We start from the raw sequence: 18,334 nt of genomic DNA on the forward strand, positions 1-18,334 counted from the left end.
TTCGTCCCCCTCCCGGATCCTTATAAGGTTATAAGCCCCTCGTAGATCGAGCTTAGAAAAGCATTTGGTCCCCGTGAGTTGGTTGCATAGATCAGGAATCAACGGGAGAGGGTACGTGTTATTAACAGTAATTTTGTTCAGCTCCCGAAAGTCAAGGCACAGTCGCAACTCACCATCTTTTGTCTTTACAAAGAAAAACCCCGCTGCCACGGGTGAGACTGAGGGCCGAATATGCCCCTTGCGAAGGCTCTCTTTGATGTACTCTTTCATAGCTTAGCGCTCAGGCCCGGACAAATTAAACAAACGAGCCTTGGGTAATTTGGCTCCAGGTACTAAATCGATAGCACAATCAAATGGTCTATGTGGTGGGAGCACCTCAGCCTCGCTTTTGGAAAACATGTCTTCAAAGTCTCTCAGGTACTCCGGAATACCCTCCAGACCAACAGACGACACAGATACAGATCTTATCGGATTGACAAAAGGAACCGGGATACAACACAGACGATTATCATTACATCCCCATCGGATGATCTCCCCCTTCACCCAATCAATGAGAGGATTGTTGCGTTGCAACCAGGGCATCCCCAATACCAGTCCTGCAGACAGATTATTCATAATGAAACAACTTAACTTTTCCACATGAGTGGAACCCATTTTCATACAAAAAACTTCAGACAAAGCAAATTCGATCCCGGGTAAGAGGGGATGAATCCACAGCAACATTTTTAACAGGGTCTTTTAACCTGACAGCCTCTATCTTATTAAGAGTCACAACTTGGGAATCAATCAGATTAATGGAGGAACCACAGTCAACAAAGGCGGTGGTCATAACAGGACCGCCAGCAAGTTCCAATTCAACCTGGAGCACCATCTTTGTACGTGAGAAAAAATGTACCTGGGAGTCAGGACAACCTCCTCGATTGTTGCCCAGACTCAGTTGTTTCTCTGATGGTTTCTCTGAAGAAGGGCAGGAGGGGCAATTCCTTTTCCAATGTCCAGAGGCTCCACAGTAAAAGCATAGTAGGTTGTCTCTACGGTGCCTTCTCTCTTTCTCCTTAACCGAGACTGACCCAACCTCCATGGGCTCAGATACAGGTGCAGTGTCTCACAATTTGGGGTACAAGGGAGTCTCTTGTTGCATCATTCCTCTAGCACGGAGTCTCCGGTCCATACGGACCGCCTGCATCATGGCATCCTCCAGGATATCAGGAGGAGGATGTAATGCCAGAGCGTCCTGCAGACGGTCAGACAGGCCCCTGCAGAAAAACCCCCTCAGAGTGGCATCGTTCCGGGATACTTCGGCGGTCCAACGTCTAAACTCTGAGCAGAACCATTCAGCAGAGTGCCTCCCCTGTGTCACACTCATCACCATATCCTCTGCCATATGCACTCTATCAGGCTCATCATAAATGTGCCCCAGAGCCTCAAAGAACAAATTAACAGACATACATTTAGGAGCAGAGGAAGAGAGAAAGCCCATGCCTGTGGAGCCCCCCGAAGTAGGGAAATGACGACCCACACCCTCTGGAACTCATCCCCGGAGGAGCGGGGCCTCAGAGAAAAAAAAAGCTTGCATCCTTCTCTGAACGACACAAACTCCCTTTTATCCCCTGAGAAAGAGTCTGGCAATTTGACCGGAGATTCGGGGGATGCCAATGACACATCTCTATCCCCAGCACTAGGAGCCCCTGCAGCGACAGCCCCCTGAACAGTATCCACCAACTGTTGCTGGGTATGGGCCATCGTGCGCTGTTCAACATTAAGTTTGTGGAACATATGGGTCAGGTGCTTGACCTGATCAGCCAAAGCTTGCATGGAATCCATGAAGATAATTTTTTTTTTTTCTCCCCTCAGAGAGAAAAAAAAAAAAACTGAAATGGTCGGCTATAATGTCAGGAACACCGCACTGCACTTGCTCACTGAGCCAGTGCGCATGTCCTGAGTACAAAAACGGTGCTCAAAGATACCTGTGGAGCGAGGCAGCAGCGGTGAAGATGCGTGCTTCACCTGAAGCACGTGACTGCTGGGGGCGTGGCCTAAGCTCCACAGAGCTAGGAGCTGAAAGAAAACTCCTAGAAAGGTAAATGCGGGAAAAGTTACCAAGGGGCATAACCAGATTAAACCGGGGTCAAAGCATAGGATAGCACAACAATACCAACGGGTTAGACAGAACAGATAGTCAGGACGTAGCAATAGATCAGAAAACCAGAACGGGCAATAGACGGTACAATACAGACAAACTGTAACGGAGTAACGATAGCCAAGCCAGGAGGTCAGAACCGGAGAAGACAAAAGTATCAAAACGTGAGACAGAGAACAGAGTGAGGGGACAGACCGGGTCATACACGGAAATCAAACAAGCAATGCAGTATACAAGCACACCAGGGGTCAGACACACAGCCAGAACAACAGTATAGCTGACAGGGAATCCTAGTCTGGAGTGAGTATAAATACCCCTCCCAGATCCAAAGAGAGGCCGGCAAAGTTAACCCTGTGAGAACAGGACATTAGCCATGTCTTAACCATGACAGTAGGGCATTTAGGGTTTCGGCATGCTTAATTTCTTTTGGTTCTTAAGGAAAGTAAGCTGCTGCTGGAGGTGTATGTGTGCTTTCAATGTGTTACTTTGATGTGTTCAAGAGAACTCCACATTTTTCTTATATGTAGAAGAATTAAGATTTATGGTCTGGACAAGGATCTCCCTGAGAATCTGCCTCCAGAGCTTATTTTAAATACAAGTTGGTGATACCAGTGTGAGACAGGTAAATTAATTAGGAGAGCATACAGGTGTAACGGTGTGTGCACCCGTTGCGGATTCTGCTGCGGAATTTTCCGCGCAGATTTTGCAAAATCAGCAGGTCAAAAGACCTGCGGTTTGTCTGCGGATTAGCCTGCAGTTTTCCCCTGCGGCTTGACACCTCTACAATGGAGCAGGTGTGAAACCGCTGCGGATTCCGCACAAAGAAGTGACATGCTGCGGTTTTGAAACCGCAGCAATTCCGCACCGTGTGCACTGCGGTTTTTGTTTTCCATTGAAAATAAAGGTACTGTACACCGCAGCAAAAACTGCTACGGATCCACAAGGCCAAATCTGCTGCGGATCCGCAACGTGTGCACACACCCTCATGATCCCAGTAGCAGAGAGTGTAACAGCAATCAGGTCAGTGCGTCCAAGGACGCACATTCAGCTGAAATATATTGCAGAATAGACTAGGCTCTACACACTGCAGGCCAAACAGAGGCCAGCAGCTGACGTCGGCGTTGGCACCCCGTGGCGCAAGGCAGTGACGTCAAACAGAGGCCAGCAGCTGAAGTCAGCGTTGGCACACCGTGGCACATGGCAGTGACGTCATGTGCTGCCTATCATTTCTATGCTTAAAGGGTACCTGTCACCAGATATGGCAAACATAAGATGCGGCCACCGCCCTTCAGGGCTTATCTATAGCATTCTATAATGCTGTAGATAAGCCCCCGATCCGACATGAAAGATAAGAAAAATAAGTTTTAATATACTCACCCGGGGGGGGGGGGGGGGGGGGGGGGGTGGAGATCCGGTCTGCTGAGTGTCGCAAGTCTGGGTCCGGCACCTCCCATCTTCTTATGATCACCGCCCTCCTGCTTACTTCATGTGGATGATGTGCCCCTGCGTTATCCAAACAGGCTTCTCGGCATCACTCTCCTGTGCAGGCGTACTTCTCTGCCCTATTGAGGGCAGAGCAAAGTACAGCAGTGCGCAGGCGCCGGGAAAGGTCAGAGAGGCACAGCCTCTGCACACTGCAGTACTTTTATCTGCCCTCAACAGGGCAGAGAAGTACGCCTGTGCAGGAGCGCGATGCCAGGGAACCATGAAGCAAGCAGAAGGGTGGCATCGCAAGAAGATGGGATGCCCTGGACCTGGACTCGCGACACTCATCAGACCGGTACGCCTCGCAGGTGAGTATAATAAAACTTATTTTTCTTATCTTTCAGGTCGGACCGGGGGCTTATCTACAGCATTATAGAATGCTGTAGATAAGCCCTGCAAGGCGGTGGCGGCATCTTATAGCGGCCAAAACAGGTGCCAAATTTGCTTTAGGTCAGTTGCCAGCTTCTGCGCAAGCTTCATCAGAGGATGCCACAAGTTGTGCCAGCAGGGGAAGATAAGTAGAATCATATATATTTGTTGGAAAAGAGAAAGAAAACAAGGACATTACTACTGAAAGAAGCTCAGGCAGAACATTATACTAGGATGGGGGACATATATTACCTGAAGGGGGTCAGGATGGGGGAGCATAATACCAGGAAGAGATCAAGGATGAAGGACATTATACCAGGAAAGGGAGACATTATATTAGGGTGGAGAATTTATATCATGATGGGGGACACTATTACTGGAGGGGCTCAGGATGGAATACATTATACCAGGAAAAGGTCGGGGATGACGAACATTATACCTCAGAATGGGGGACATTAATATAGGACAGGGCTAGGATCTGGGAAATTATTACAGGATGGGGGATATCGTAACATTAGAGGGCAAACACTTATGACTTCACAGGATCTAGAACATTACAAGGGCTCATACATCAGATGAGTATGTAGGTGTGGCCCCAGGCCCAAATTTTAGGAGAGCAGACTATCAGTTATTATATGTCTCACACTGGTAACGCACACTTTCATTTAAAATAAGCTCTGAAGGCAGATATTCAGGGAGTAGTGATGTGTGAACTCAAACAGCAAAATTCAGGGTCCATACCAAACACCTTATGTTCAGACAGACCCCAAAACACGGAACTTCTCTACAACATCCGTGTTACTGTTCAGGTTTGGCACCCCGAACATCAAGTGTTGCCCATGCTGTCATCTGCATGAAAGCGCGAGAAACACCGGCAGCTCTAATCATTCCGGCTGGTCAGAGAGCTGCGGTTCATCTAACAGCCAGCAGCTGTGACTAGTGGTAAAAAGTTTAACATTGGTCAGAGACGTCACAGCTGATGAGAAAGTACTTCTCCCATCATCCTACACCTGCTGACGCTAATAACAGTAAGAGCAGACGATGGGAGAATGAGCTTCTGCGAGAACAGAGTCAGTAACCAATGGTGATGTAATCGAGATTAGAGCAAGTAATGGAGGCTGCATTCCTCGCTCACTTCAGTGTGACCCGGGACGCTGAACTGCGGTGACCTCAGTGAGATCACCGCTAGCACCGTGAGAAAAAGTCTCATGGTACAGCACTGAGCTTAATAAGTTCATTGGAGTTCACCCTAAGAAATTTTTCACGGTGACTAGTCTTGAGACGAATTCGCTGAGGACTGCACTGTGATACTTTTTCTCACTGTGCTAGTGGTGATCACACTGAGGTCAATGCAAGTCATCGGCCCGACTCACACTAAAGTGAGCTGATGAAAAGAAACTGCAGGAGAAAAGCACAAAATAGGATTTTATCCAATGGATATTCAAGATTTGTATTTCAGATACCTCACCTGATGCTTCTTTTCATTAAAGGCATATAAATGCAACCGAATTATCAGCTGCAGCAGATCCACTGGTCACCAAGTGACCATGTCAGGGATAGTAAAATTGGAGATTTGTGGATATGTTCTGCGCTGCTGAATAAATAGGAATCCAGACAAATTGGAGATAAAGGTTGGTGGTTTATTCAATGCGTTTCAAAGTCAATATGACTTCTTCCTCAGGAGAAAACCACGTCTCCAATTTTACTTATACTTAAGTGAGCTAGGAAAGCAGCCTCAGTGACATGCGGTAACCCCGATGTAATCACCGCTAGTCACTGACTAACAGCTGGGCTTGATGTCACCTGAAAATACAACGGTGACATCAACACCACAAATATGAACTCCACATGACACCGCCACAGAGCAAGTGAGAAGAGCATAATTAGCGCTTCTAATAGATGCGCCTTTTCAGGGGTGGCTGCAGGCTCCTAGAATACCAGCCACCAGATGTCTGCCTTAAGGCCCCGTCACACTAAGCGACTTACCAGCGATCCCGACACCGATATGAAGGTGTCAGGATCGCTAGTAAGTCGCTATGTGATCGCTGGTGAGCTGTCACACAGACAGCTTCACCAGCGATCAGCACAGCGATGCCGAGCGCCCGGCATCGCTGGCCATCGCTGTAAAAAATAGAATCAAAATAAAAAATATAGTAATTTTCACCTTCCGACGTCCTGTTCAGCCATCCTGCCTCTCTCCACGCTCCGGTCCCAGTGATCCTTTGCACGAATGACCGCGAGAGGTCACGGTCTCGAGGGATAACAAAGTCTCGCGGTCATTCGTGCAAAGGATCACTGGGACCGGAGCGTGGAGAGAGGCAGGATGGCTGAACAGGACGTCGGAAGGTGAGAATAACTATATTTTTTATTTTTTTTATTATTTTTTACACCTGATCGCTGGTCTCCCACTGTCACACACAGCGATGCGTGCTGGCCAGTAGGAGACCAGTGACCAAAGAAATGTCCAGAGGTTTCTTCCAGCGATCCTGGCAGGGGGGCCGCTCGCTGATCGCTGTCACACACAGCGATCTCGCTGGTGAGATCGCTGTTACGTCACAAAAGTTGTGACTCAGCAGCGATCTCGCTACCGAGATCGCTTAGTGAGATGGGGCCTTTAACGTGGCTGGTTGTCAAAAATAGACAACCAGCCAATAAATTTTTCTTTTAAATTCATAGAATCGTAGAGTTGGAAAGGACCTCCTGGGCAACTTTGTCCAACCCCCTTGCTCAAAGAAGAATTCGCTAAATCATCCCACACAGATGTCTGTCCTGCCTCTGTTTAAAGACTTCTATTGAAGGAGAACTCACCGCCTCTCGTGGCAGCCTGTTCCACTTATTGATCACTCTGTCAAAAAGTTTTTTCTAATATCTAATCTGTGTCTCCTCCCATTCAGTTTCATCCCATTGCTTCTAATCTTTCGGTCATGATCCAGGTTGGATATGACAGGTTTTGATTAAGTAACCTTTTTTTCCCCTTTGAGCTGGTTGCTTTAAGTTAGTTTTGCCCCCGGTGGCCATTAGGGTTATTACACAGTGGTGTCTTTTGTTCTAGTTTGCCCCCGATGGTGGTGAGCGTTATTGCACGGGAATCTCTAACAGGTGTGAGACTCTGGCTCCTAACTATAAAGGTGTGTCAGGTGTTCTCACTCACTGTTGGTGATATTGGTCTTTTCCAACCATCCTTGGTGAAGGAAGGAGCTAGAGAGAGTTACTGGCAGCTCAGTCAGAATCCTGAAGTGGCAGCTTTGGTGTCAGCGAGGAGTTCTGGCAAAGCTTGGAGGAGTGGCAGCTATGGTGTCAGTGTGGAGTTCTTGCAAAGCTTGGTGGAGTGGCAGCTATGGTGTCAGCGAGGAGTTCTTGCAAAGCTTGGTGGAGTGGCAGCTATGGTGAAAGCTGCACTCAGGTGCGGGACTCTGTTGCTGGAAGAGAGCTGCACTCAGATGCTGGACTCTGTTGCTGGAAGAAAGCTGCACTCAGATGCTGGACTCTGTTGCTGGAAGAAAGCTGCACTCGGATGCTGGACTCTGTTGCTGGAAGAAAGCTGCACTCAGGTGTTGGATCCGGTTGGAGGAAAAGATGCACTCAGGTGTCGGACTCTGTTGCTTGGAGCATTAACAACAGAGCAAAGCTAAGTGGTGTTTCCCTGTTTGTCACTTTCCTCAATGTGTGTTTTAGTGCAGTGGTGGGATTAGTTTCTGCACCGTCCACTTCACTAGTAAGGGATTGATTCAGGGCGAGATAGGGATTTCAGGTTCCTGATCGGCGCCCGGTGCGGAACCGGCCTAGGGATCGTTAGGAGTGTAGAGACACCGACTTAGGGGAGTGCAGGAGGTCTCCACGTCCCCGTTCCCTATCGCAGGGCCACCATTGTAATTGTTTTCCTGATTTTCCCCTTTATTCTGAAATTCGCCCTGCTGGAGGCGGTGTATCCAGGGTCACGCGTGTCATATAAATTCGCCCTGCTGAAGGCGGTGTGTCCAGTCTCACATGACCATGACACTTTCCGTGTGCAAATGAGAATAAAGATGATCCTTCTACAATGTGACAGGCCTCGAGATATTTGTAGACAGCTATTAAGTCTCCTCTCAGTCTTCTCTTTTGCAAATTAAACATTCCCAAATCCTGCAACCTTTCCTCATAAGACAGGGTTTGCATACCGGTCACCATTCTGGTCGCTCTTTTCTGAACTTGCTCCAGTTTGTTGATGTCTTTTTTAAAATGTGGCGCCCAAAACTGGACACCGTATTCCAGATGAGGTCTGACCAAGGAGGAGTAGAGGACAATAATGACGTCACGTAATCTAGACTGTATGCTTCTGTTAATACATCCTAGAATTGCATTTGCTTTTTTTGCTGCTGCATCACTCTGTTGACTCATTCAGTCTGTGATCTATTAGTATACCCAAGTCTTTTTCACATGTGCTGTTGCTTAGCCCTAGCCCTCCCATTCTGTATATGCTTTTTTCATTTTTATTGCCCTTATGTAGTACATTGGCTTTTAAACAGGGAAAAATGCATTCTGTTAGTTGCTGCCCACTGCTCCAGTTTATTTATATCATTTTGAATCCTCTCTCTCTCTCTTCTCTAGTATTAGCTATCCCTCCTAGCTTTGTGTCATCAACAAATTTAACCAATTTACCCTCAATTCCTTCATCTAAATCGTTGATTAAGATGTTGAACAATACAGGGCCCAGGACAGAGCCCTGTGGTACCCCACTTGAGACATTCTTCCAACTGGATGTGCAGCCATTTTTGAACACTTTTTGGGTCTGATCACTAAGGCAGTTATGAATCCACCTAACAGTTGCCTTGTCCATTCCATACTTAGTCATTTTTTCAATATGGATTGTGTGAGATACTTTGTCAAATGCTCTGCTGAAGTCAAGATATACTTCAAGATATACTATATATCTACAGCATTTCGCTGATCCACCCAATCAGTGATTCGGTCATAGAAGGAAATTAAGTTAGTCTGACATGACTTATTAGTTACAAACCCATGCTGACTCTGTTTAATCACTTCATTCTTATCCAGGTACTTACATACATGTTGTTTAATAATTTGTTCAAAGATCTTTCCTGGTATAGAAGTCAGACTCACCGGCCTATAGTTGCCTGGGTCCACCTTCTTCCCCTTTTTGAAGATAGGAATAACATTTGCTCTTCTCCAGTCTTCTGGCACTTCTCCTGTTCTCCAAGAATTTTCAAAGATTATGGAGAGGGGTTCAAAAATTTCTTCTGCTATCTCCTTCAGTACTCTGGGGCGTAATTCATCTGGACCTGGAGACTTGAATTCATTTAGGTTAGCTAAGTGTTTCCTCACTATCCTTCTGTTTATAGATATCCTGGATTCTTCTATTCCCTTAATAGGACAGTGAAGAACAGTTGATGTTACATTTCCTTTCTGAGAGAAAGCAGATGCAAAATCGGAATTTAAAAGTTCGGCCTTCTCAACATCCTGATTTACCATTTCATCATTTTTCATCCAGTAAAAATCCTATAGCATCTTTGACTTTTCTTTTACTTTTGACATATCCCCAAAATCCTTTATTATTGCTTTTGACGTCACTTGCAAGCCTCAATTTGTCAGCTTTAGAAAATCTGATTTGTGCCCTGCAAGTTCTGCAGACAGCATTATATTCTTCTTTAGATATGCCTCTCTCTTTCCATTTTATAAACATTTATTTCTCCCTTTTTAGCATGTGCTTAAGTTCTGTGTTCATCCATCCTGGTTTCCTTAAATGCTTCCTATTCTTCCCTCTTTTCGGAATTGTTAACAATTGTGCTTTGAGAATTTCATTTTTCAAGATTTCTCATCCTTCCTGGACATTTTTGTCCTTAAGGATATCCAGCCATTAGATCCCTCCAATTCTCTTTCTGAATCCCTTAAAATCTGCCTTTCTGAAATCTAACCTTCACGTCTGAGTCTACATAGGTCTTCCTCCTCTAGTTATCCAAAATTCTAAAATAGCATGGTGTCTACTTCCTAGAGTCCCGGCCACTTTTACCTCCTCAACCATTTCCTCCCTGTTTATAAGGATTACATCCAAGGTAAGCAGTTCCCCTTGTTTTCTCCCCTACCTTTTGGAAGATAAAGTTGTCAGCAAGAGAGGATAAGAATTTCCTTGACCTGTTAGTTTTGCCAGAGAGAGATTCCCAACAAATGTCAGGATAGTTGAAATTTCCCATGACAACTGTGTCATATTTTTTGGAGAACTTGGCCATTTGATGCATAAAGAGTTCATCCATATCTTCAGCTTGCACACGCGGCCTGTAGTAAATGCCTACAATGGTGTCCTTTCCATTTTTCTGTCCTTGTATTTTTACCCAAACAGTTTCCACAGAACTCCCAGTCTCTGAAGCTTCAATCTCTGTGCAGATATATGCTTTTCTAACATACAATGCAACACCTCCTCCTTGTTTATCAAGTCTGTTTCTAGCAAATAAGGTGTACTCTTCTAGCCTTGTATTCCAATCATGTGTATTGTCCCACCAAGTTTTAGTGATTCCAATAACATCATATTTCTTTTCCTGCGTTAGTAGTTCCAATTCTCCTTGTTTGTTGCCCATGCTTTGTGCATTGGTAGAGAAACATTTTAGTTTGTGATTGGTTTCTCTTTCTCCAATATTTTTATTATTTAGATTTTTTTTGTCTTTGTTCTTCTTTTCCACTTCTAATAGAGTTCTCAATAGCATTTGTCAAGTGTATGGCTTTTTCTGGCCTTTTGCTTCCCTTCCTACATTGTTCTAGTTTAAAGCTCTCCTGATGAGTGTAGCAAGGCGACTTACAAATACATGTTTTCCAGTCTTCATAAGGTGCACCCCATCTCTAGCAAGTAGTCCATCGTATAGGTTATTCACTCCATGATCCAGAAATCGAAATCCTTGCTGACGGCACCATCGACATAGCCAGTTGTTCACCTGCAGAATCTTATTCCACCTCCTTGTTCCATGGCCATCCACTGGGAGGATGGAAGAGAAGACCACCTGCGCTCCCAGTTCTTTCACTTTCTTACCTAAGTTTTCAAAGTCTCTGCAGATGGTTTCCAGGTAATTTCTTGCTGTGTCATTTGTCCCCACATATATTAGCAGGAATGGGTAGTCATCTGTAGGTCTGAAGAGTCCTGATATCCTGTCAGACACATCTTTAATTTTTGCACCAGGAAGACAGCACATTTCTCTTGAGGTTATATCCGGACTGCAGATAGCAGTCTCTATTCCTCTCAACAGGGAATCCCCCATGACCACCACTCTCCGTTTCTTCTTCACAACATTTTTCTTTCTCCATCCAGGATGACTCTGAAGGCGTACAAGGTTGCTGTTTGTGGGCAAAGTGTTATCCTGATGTATTTCGTCATCGTTCTCCTGCGTAAGAGCCTGGTACTGGTTCCTTAGCAGTATGGGTGCTGACTGACTCCCGATCCTCCTGCTTCTCTGGGTCACATGTTTCCATTCGTCTGTTTCTTCAGGTGTACTTCGAATTTCTTCTCTTTCTGTAACATGAAGAGATAATTCTGCTCTGTCTAAGAACTCTTCACCTTCCTTAATGATCTTCAAAGTAGCTAACCTCTCTTTGAGATTTTGCAACTTTTCTTTCAACAGGGATACAAGCTTGCATTTGTGGCATGTGAAGTTTGGCTTTTCCACTGGTAAGTCTGTGAACATGTAGCAAGAAATGCAGCTCACCAAATGGCTCCTGGCCTCTTCCATATTGTTATTGTTAAAGAGATTTCAAGGCAATGAAAAATGAGCCAAAATTTACCGATTTCCTCTTTTCAGCTGCAACGGCCAAAATCCAGTGATCGTTGAGATCGCGGAGACTCTTCACTTATCCCAGAAGGCACTGGGAATATACAAATTCTCTCCTCAGGACTCTTCCCCTGATTATTGAAATCATTTTAAAAAAAAAAGGTACTGGGAATATGCAAATTCTCTCCTCAGGAATCTTCCCCTGATTATTGAAATCATTTACGCCACTATTCTTGATAAACAGCCATGATAAAGCTGACAGCTGAGGGTTACAGCCTGCAGCTGTCAGTTTTGCCATGCTTGTTATAAAAAAAAAAAAAGAGAACAGGTCCCACACAATGTTTCCATTTTATTTGTACTTATTTATTTTTATTGTGTATTTTCAGTGCAAGCGCCAGCTGATGAATCCTCCCATCAATCGCGCCTGCTCCGGATGTTATTAGCGGCAGCAGGCATAGGCTGATGGGGTTAGTTTTCTCTTATTAGCCAATGCCTCAGTGACTGAAGTTAAACGTGGGAACCACAGCTTTCTGACCGCTGGTAATAATCTTACCGCCGATCAGAAGCAGTGTTTGCTGTGATGTCATGTAGATGAGAGTGTGGCAAACAAACCGATGTTCAGGCCCCCCCATTGACCTGAATGGGGTTTGGGTACTGTTCTGGTACCCGAACTGAGCTTTTTTAAACGTTCGGTCGAACCCAAACATCCAGTTCATTTACATATTAAGAAAAAAATGGATTTATCTGGAATATAACATCAGATCACAGATGTCAATATATCATTTTAACTTTCTATAACCTGCATGCATATATAAATGGCTTAGGAGGGTTGATCCTATTGACATATTCCCTTTAACAGAAACGTACCAAGAACTTTGTCCACTTGATATAACACCCTAGAAAATGTCACCAACTGTTAAAATCGTGTGCATTAGAAACGTTTGACCAATTTGTGCCACTGAATGACTTAAATATCCAACTATGGTATATAACATCTTAGTGAGATTGGCCCCTTGTGTCTCCCTTGAAACAGCGTCAGCAAAGACTCTTCCATCTGCCAAACCCCAATGATTAATCCCCAGTTGGGAATTTACCCAAGTGAATCAACCTGAGTTACAAACTTATCAAAGTGACAAACAAACATTTCATGAATGTTGGTAGCAGCATACATATTTAAGGGAGTGGGGAGGGGGAGTAACCAAACATCAAAATTCTGCAACCTAAGGCCTTTTTCACATTTCCGTTTTTTTTTACGTCAGTGTAAATCCGCAAGAATGTGAAAAAACGGATCCGTTTCCGTTGTGGCACAAACAGAGGCCACCGGATCCATTTTTTTGACGGATCCGCATTATCAGCTAGTGGTGGAAATGTAAAGAACACGAACCTGGAAAAAGGAAAGAGAGAGAGCGATGTTTCTGCCGCCAGAACGGAAATTGGGGTTAAATGTCTGGCAAGGAAATTCTTCCGGGCATGCTCAGTGTCAAAAAGCGGATCCGTTGCCGGATTCTGGCAAAAAACGGTTGGCAACGGAACCACCGCCCACAGGCGACCATTATAACGAATGGCGGACAGAGGCGGATCCGTTGCTATCTGCTATTTTGACGCAGACAAAAAACATTTCATTGTCCGTCCACTGAAGTCAGCGGACGCCAACATTTTGGCGGATCCGTCAAAAAATGGATCCAACGGATGACCATCCGTCAAAATCCGCCGCTAATGCAAGTCAATGGGAAAAAAACGGATCCGCAAAAAAAAATGGCTGATACGTTCTTTTTGCAAAATGGCGGATTTTGACTGATGGCAAGAAACAGAAATGTGAAACAGGCCTAAACGTAATGATTTTTATTAAATAATAAAATATATAACAAATAAAAGACAGTTATGGCTGCTGAACAGTTTTTTGGTTGCATATAAACGTAAAGAATACTAACTTGTCATTTCTAAATATTATATTAGATTTTGTTTTCTTAATTGTGCTTCTAAAATGTGTTTAAATCTCTTTTTCTTACAAGGTAAATAAGGCATGCTTTGACCCTTTAACATGGACCGGCAGAGAGAACCTTCTCTGAATCACTGCTCACTGATCAACCATCAAATATGTAAGTGTATATCTATCAGCTGATGGCATCTTTTAGGAGAACCTAAAAATAATTATTGGTCAGTAGCACATGCGCCTCACGTTAAAAGGGAATGCTGCTGACAATAATTAAAGTGAGGGTGAACAGGGGATCGATTCTACAAATAGCCTCACGACTACTAATCAATGAAAATCACATCAAGTGAGCACTGATCAATAACCTAGGTTGACAATCCACCCATGTAAGAGGAGCCTACGTAGTATCTGCCTTATCAGTCTATGCTTAATAGGTCTACGCTCAATTTTTTCAAAGCTCAAAAACGACCAGTGACTGCTTATGTTTCATATACAGCATTTATTAAGAGCTATGTATATGAAGGAGAGGAGACAGAATACAACTGCTTATGTTTTTATTTGAGGGTGCTCATCAGTCTATGTCAACCTGGCTTCAGATATTCAGCTGTCCAATCCCTCAGACAGCTGACCGAGGGAGGATTCACACATCCATGTTCTATGGTTTAGATGGAGTGGAGTCCTCTGACCTGAACGCAACAGACTATATGCCTATGATGATGTTAAATTCGAGTCAAGAAACCTGCAACTGGTTATCCCAGGCCATACTCGGACAGCGAAATACGGGTGTATGAATCTGGTCCTTAACTGGATCCATAAAAAGTGGAATAGGATGGGTTTTTGGAGCAGGACTGTTAGTAGATTTGTAGTGAACAGACTTTAAAAAGTTAATTAATTCACTAACCATAGTATAATATTTTAATACGCCTTTGTTTTTCGTTATCTTGCACTATAGTAATTCTTGCATCTGAATCATATAGCTATAACCACTGATTCATCTACATTTCTCTGTTACACAGCATTATTATAATGTACTGTATTAAAAAAAGAGAAAAGCCAGCACTGCCAGTGGTCAGAACGTATAACATGAGGTGCATATGCACATATCTTACTGCATTCAAAATGAGACATTTAGCAAAATATTGATCAATATATTGAGCCACCCCGCCACGCCAAGGCAATCTCATATGGGGGGTCCTACTCTACATTTTTATTTATTCACTGTGCCATTGCGGCCTCCTAAATGTTTTAAAAGCAAGACCATATCAAATGCAATCCATACCTGAAGCATGACTGCATCACTCCCGTGCAGCCAGATGGAGCAGGTGCAGATGAAGGCCAACCAGGTCTGAACACAGACATCTCAGGTTTGACCTCCACACACTGCCTGACCAGCAAACACAGATGAAGGGCAATGCAGGCTCAGACATGGATGCAAAAATAAATAAAGCCTGGGGCAGGGCGGGGCTGCCGTGAGTGTGCACAGCAGCCTAGATCAATCACAATAAACACAGAAAAGATGGCGAACATGACCCAGCGTGCACGGCAACAGTGGTGGTCAGCCACAAAATCAATTTGCAATAAAAAAAAGAGAAAAGCCAGCACTGCCAGTGGTCAGAACGCATAACAATCCATGCATTTGATATGGTCTTGCTTTTAAAACATTTAGGAGGCCGCAATGGCACAGTGAATAAATAAAAATGTAGAGTAGGACCCCCCATATGAGATTGCCTTGGCGTGGCGGGGTGGCTCAATATATTGATCAATATTTTGCTAAATGTCTCATTTTGAATGCAGTAAGATATGTGCATATGCACCTCATGTTATGCGTTCTGACCACTGGCAGTGCTGGCTTTTCTCTTTTTTTATTGCAAATTGGTTTTGTGGCTGACCACCACTGTTGCCGTGCACGCTGGGTCATGTTCGCCATCTTTTCTGTGTTTATTGTGATTGATCTAGGCTGCTGTGCACACTCACGGCAGCCCCGCCCTGCCCCAGGCTTTATTTATTTTTGCATCCCTGTCTGAGCCTGCATTGCCCTTCATCTGTGTTTGCTGGTTAGGCAGTGTGTGGAGGTCAAACCTGAGATGTCTGTGTTCAGACCTGGTTGGCCTTTATGTGCACCTGCTCCATCTGGCTGCACGGGAGTGATGCAGATATGCTTCAGGTATGGATTGCATTTGATATGGTCTTGCTTTTAAAACATTTAGGAGGCCGCAATGGCACAGTGAATAAATAAAAATGTAGAGTAGGACCCCCCATATGAGATTGCCTTGGCGTGGCGGGGTGGCTCAATATTTTGCTAAATGTCTCATTTTGAATGCAGTAAGATATGTGCATATGCACATCATGTTATGGGTTCTGACCACTGGCAGTGCTGGCTCTTCTCTTTTTTTATTATAATGTACTGTATATAATAATTATATGGAACAGAGGGTGCTGCAATTGTAGGCTGTGTTATTCTAACTAAACCAAGAAACAAGTACAAATACAATACCTTGGCATTTGGATTCTTCAGGGCAAATCCTCTGTACCAACCTGCAAAAATAAAAATGCTAAAGCTTACTTGCTCATTTAAATTGCACTATAAAAATATAAACAAACTTCCTCATTCATTCTAAAAGGTCTACAGAGTATGCTAATAGGGCATTTTAATACTTTAAATATTGTAGTCATATGGCTCACAAATTAAAAACATACTAATATTCTTATAGGATTGTTCCAGTAGCGAAAGACCCCATACTTCATCATAGCTCAAAGTGAACCTGTCAGCAGGATTCTCCTAAGTAAACTACAGACATTGTTAGGTTGGCAGTGTTAAACTGATTAAAATGATACCTAGGGTGATGTAATTCGTCTTATGATTCTTGTGTAATAATTGTTAGAAGTTTTCAGTTAATGATATGCCCGTGCTCCAAGGTGGGACTGTAGGCAGAGTCGAAAGGCCCCATCACACTAAGCGATGCACCAGCGATCCCGACAACGATATGACCCGGTCAGGATCGCTGGTGCATCGCTAAGTGGTCGCTAGTGAGCTGCCAAACAGGCAGATCTCACTAGCGATGTAGCGACGCAGCAGCGATCGTTACTGACCTGTCAGACGCGGCGATGAAGACGTCCTCCTGCCCACTTCCACGCGTCGCTCGTCGGCGCCAGCAGGAAGCCCAGCAGGAAGCAGCCAACGAGAAACGGCCCAGGACGTTCTCGCGCAATCAGCGATAACCAGCGGGGGAGCCGGTCGGAGGTAAGCATCACACATAGCGATATCACTAGCAATATCGCTGCTGCGTCACAAAATCGGTGACGCTTTAGCGATATTGCTAGCGATATCGCTTAGTGTGACGGGGCCTTTACCTTCCTGCTCTAGGCCAGAGAAACCAAGAAGAGACCTGCCCATAGGCTGCCCCAAAGCACGAACATGTTCTTTAACATAGAGATAGAATGGTTTTGCTTAGGGGTGGCCTGTGGTAAGGTCTTTTCTTGATTTCTCTGGCTTAGAACAGGAAGATAAGACTCTGCTCACAGGCCTCCCCAAAGCACGGACATATCATTAACTGAAAACTTCTAACATCGATTACACAAGAACCACAAGACATATATCTTCACCCCAGGTATAATTTTAATCATTTTAGCATTGCCAACCTGACAATGCATGTAGTTTACTTAGCGAAATCCTGCTGACAGGTTCACTTTAATTGTACAACATAAAACAATAGTGCTTCCTATGTACCACCTGGAATAGTGCCATTTCTGTAAAGATAGCAACCATACAGTGGTTGCCGATTGGTTGCACCAATAACAATCTCAAGTGACAGCAGAGAGACACCGTATAGACATCACAGAAACAGTGCATCTTCAAGAGGCAAGCATGAAAGGTTTTGTGTTATGTCGTGCAGTGAAGCCATTAAAGGCAGGATTGTGCTGAGTAATCTACAGAGAGTATCACTTTGGCGCCATTATACTGATCTAAAGGATACCTTGGTTCAGGAAATCAGTCTTATGGTTGTTGTATAATCTTTATTTGTAGTTTTCAGTTAATGAGATTCTCGTGCTCAGGGGCGGGCCTGTGGGTGGGGGTCTTTTAGTCCTCTGCTTAGATATTCATCTGTAAGGCTTATGACAGGTCATTGATCCCTCAGTGACCTGCCTCCTACTTTACATACTGAGTATAATATGAATTGGGGGGGAACCACATTTAGCAGGCAGGTGCCGGTGGAAGCCTGCGCTGCAGCATAATCACAACTATAATATGCATTAAATTATTTTATTGAGATATACATTTATTCTGAAAAAAAAAATCTGTCTCAAAATTGCGCCGACCACCCCTGCGCAGTAGCATCTATCGGCAATCCGATCGATGCTACTGCACAGGAGCTGCCAGCGCCAATTTTGCTAGAGGAAAAAATTGTCTCCATCAAGATGGCAACCACAAAACGGATTTCATCAACCAAGGTATAATTTTCATCAGTATAACGGTGCCAACCTCACACTGTCTGCAGGTTACTGTGCACAATCCAGTTGACAGGTTCCCTTTAAGAAGTAGTTGTGCAATAGAGGAGAACTCTTAATAGTATAATGCAGGGTACCTAAGGAATATTTAATGTTGTCAACTCACAAACTGCCATGAGAAGTAGGCAACAAAAAGACTTCTGCTGGTCAAAC

At 44.4% G+C, this 18,334-nt stretch overlaps 1 protein-coding gene across 5 annotated transcripts in view; it reads right to left on the reverse strand.

Moving 5' to 3' along the window:
* The window catches only part of DOCK4 (dedicator of cytokinesis 4), a 505,372-nt gene that overhangs the window by 354,179 nt on the left and 132,859 nt on the right, over positions 1-18,334 (reverse strand). For all 5 annotated transcript variants that reach the window (XM_073573298.1, XM_073573297.1, XM_073573296.1 and 2 more), the window contains exon 3: positions 16,170-16,210. In XM_073573298.1, the coding sequence (XP_073429399.1) occupies positions 16,170-16,210 (41 nt within the window). The remainder of the gene's footprint in view (positions 1-16,169; positions 16,211-18,334) is intronic.

The sequence above is a fragment of the Dendrobates tinctorius genome, unplaced genomic scaffold (assembly GCF_039654945.1).
Source record: "Dendrobates tinctorius isolate UK_male_01 unplaced genomic scaffold, ASM3965494v1 ptg000035l, whole genome shotgun sequence".
Taxonomy (NCBI): Eukaryota; Metazoa; Chordata; class Amphibia; order Anura; family Dendrobatidae; genus Dendrobates; species Dendrobates tinctorius.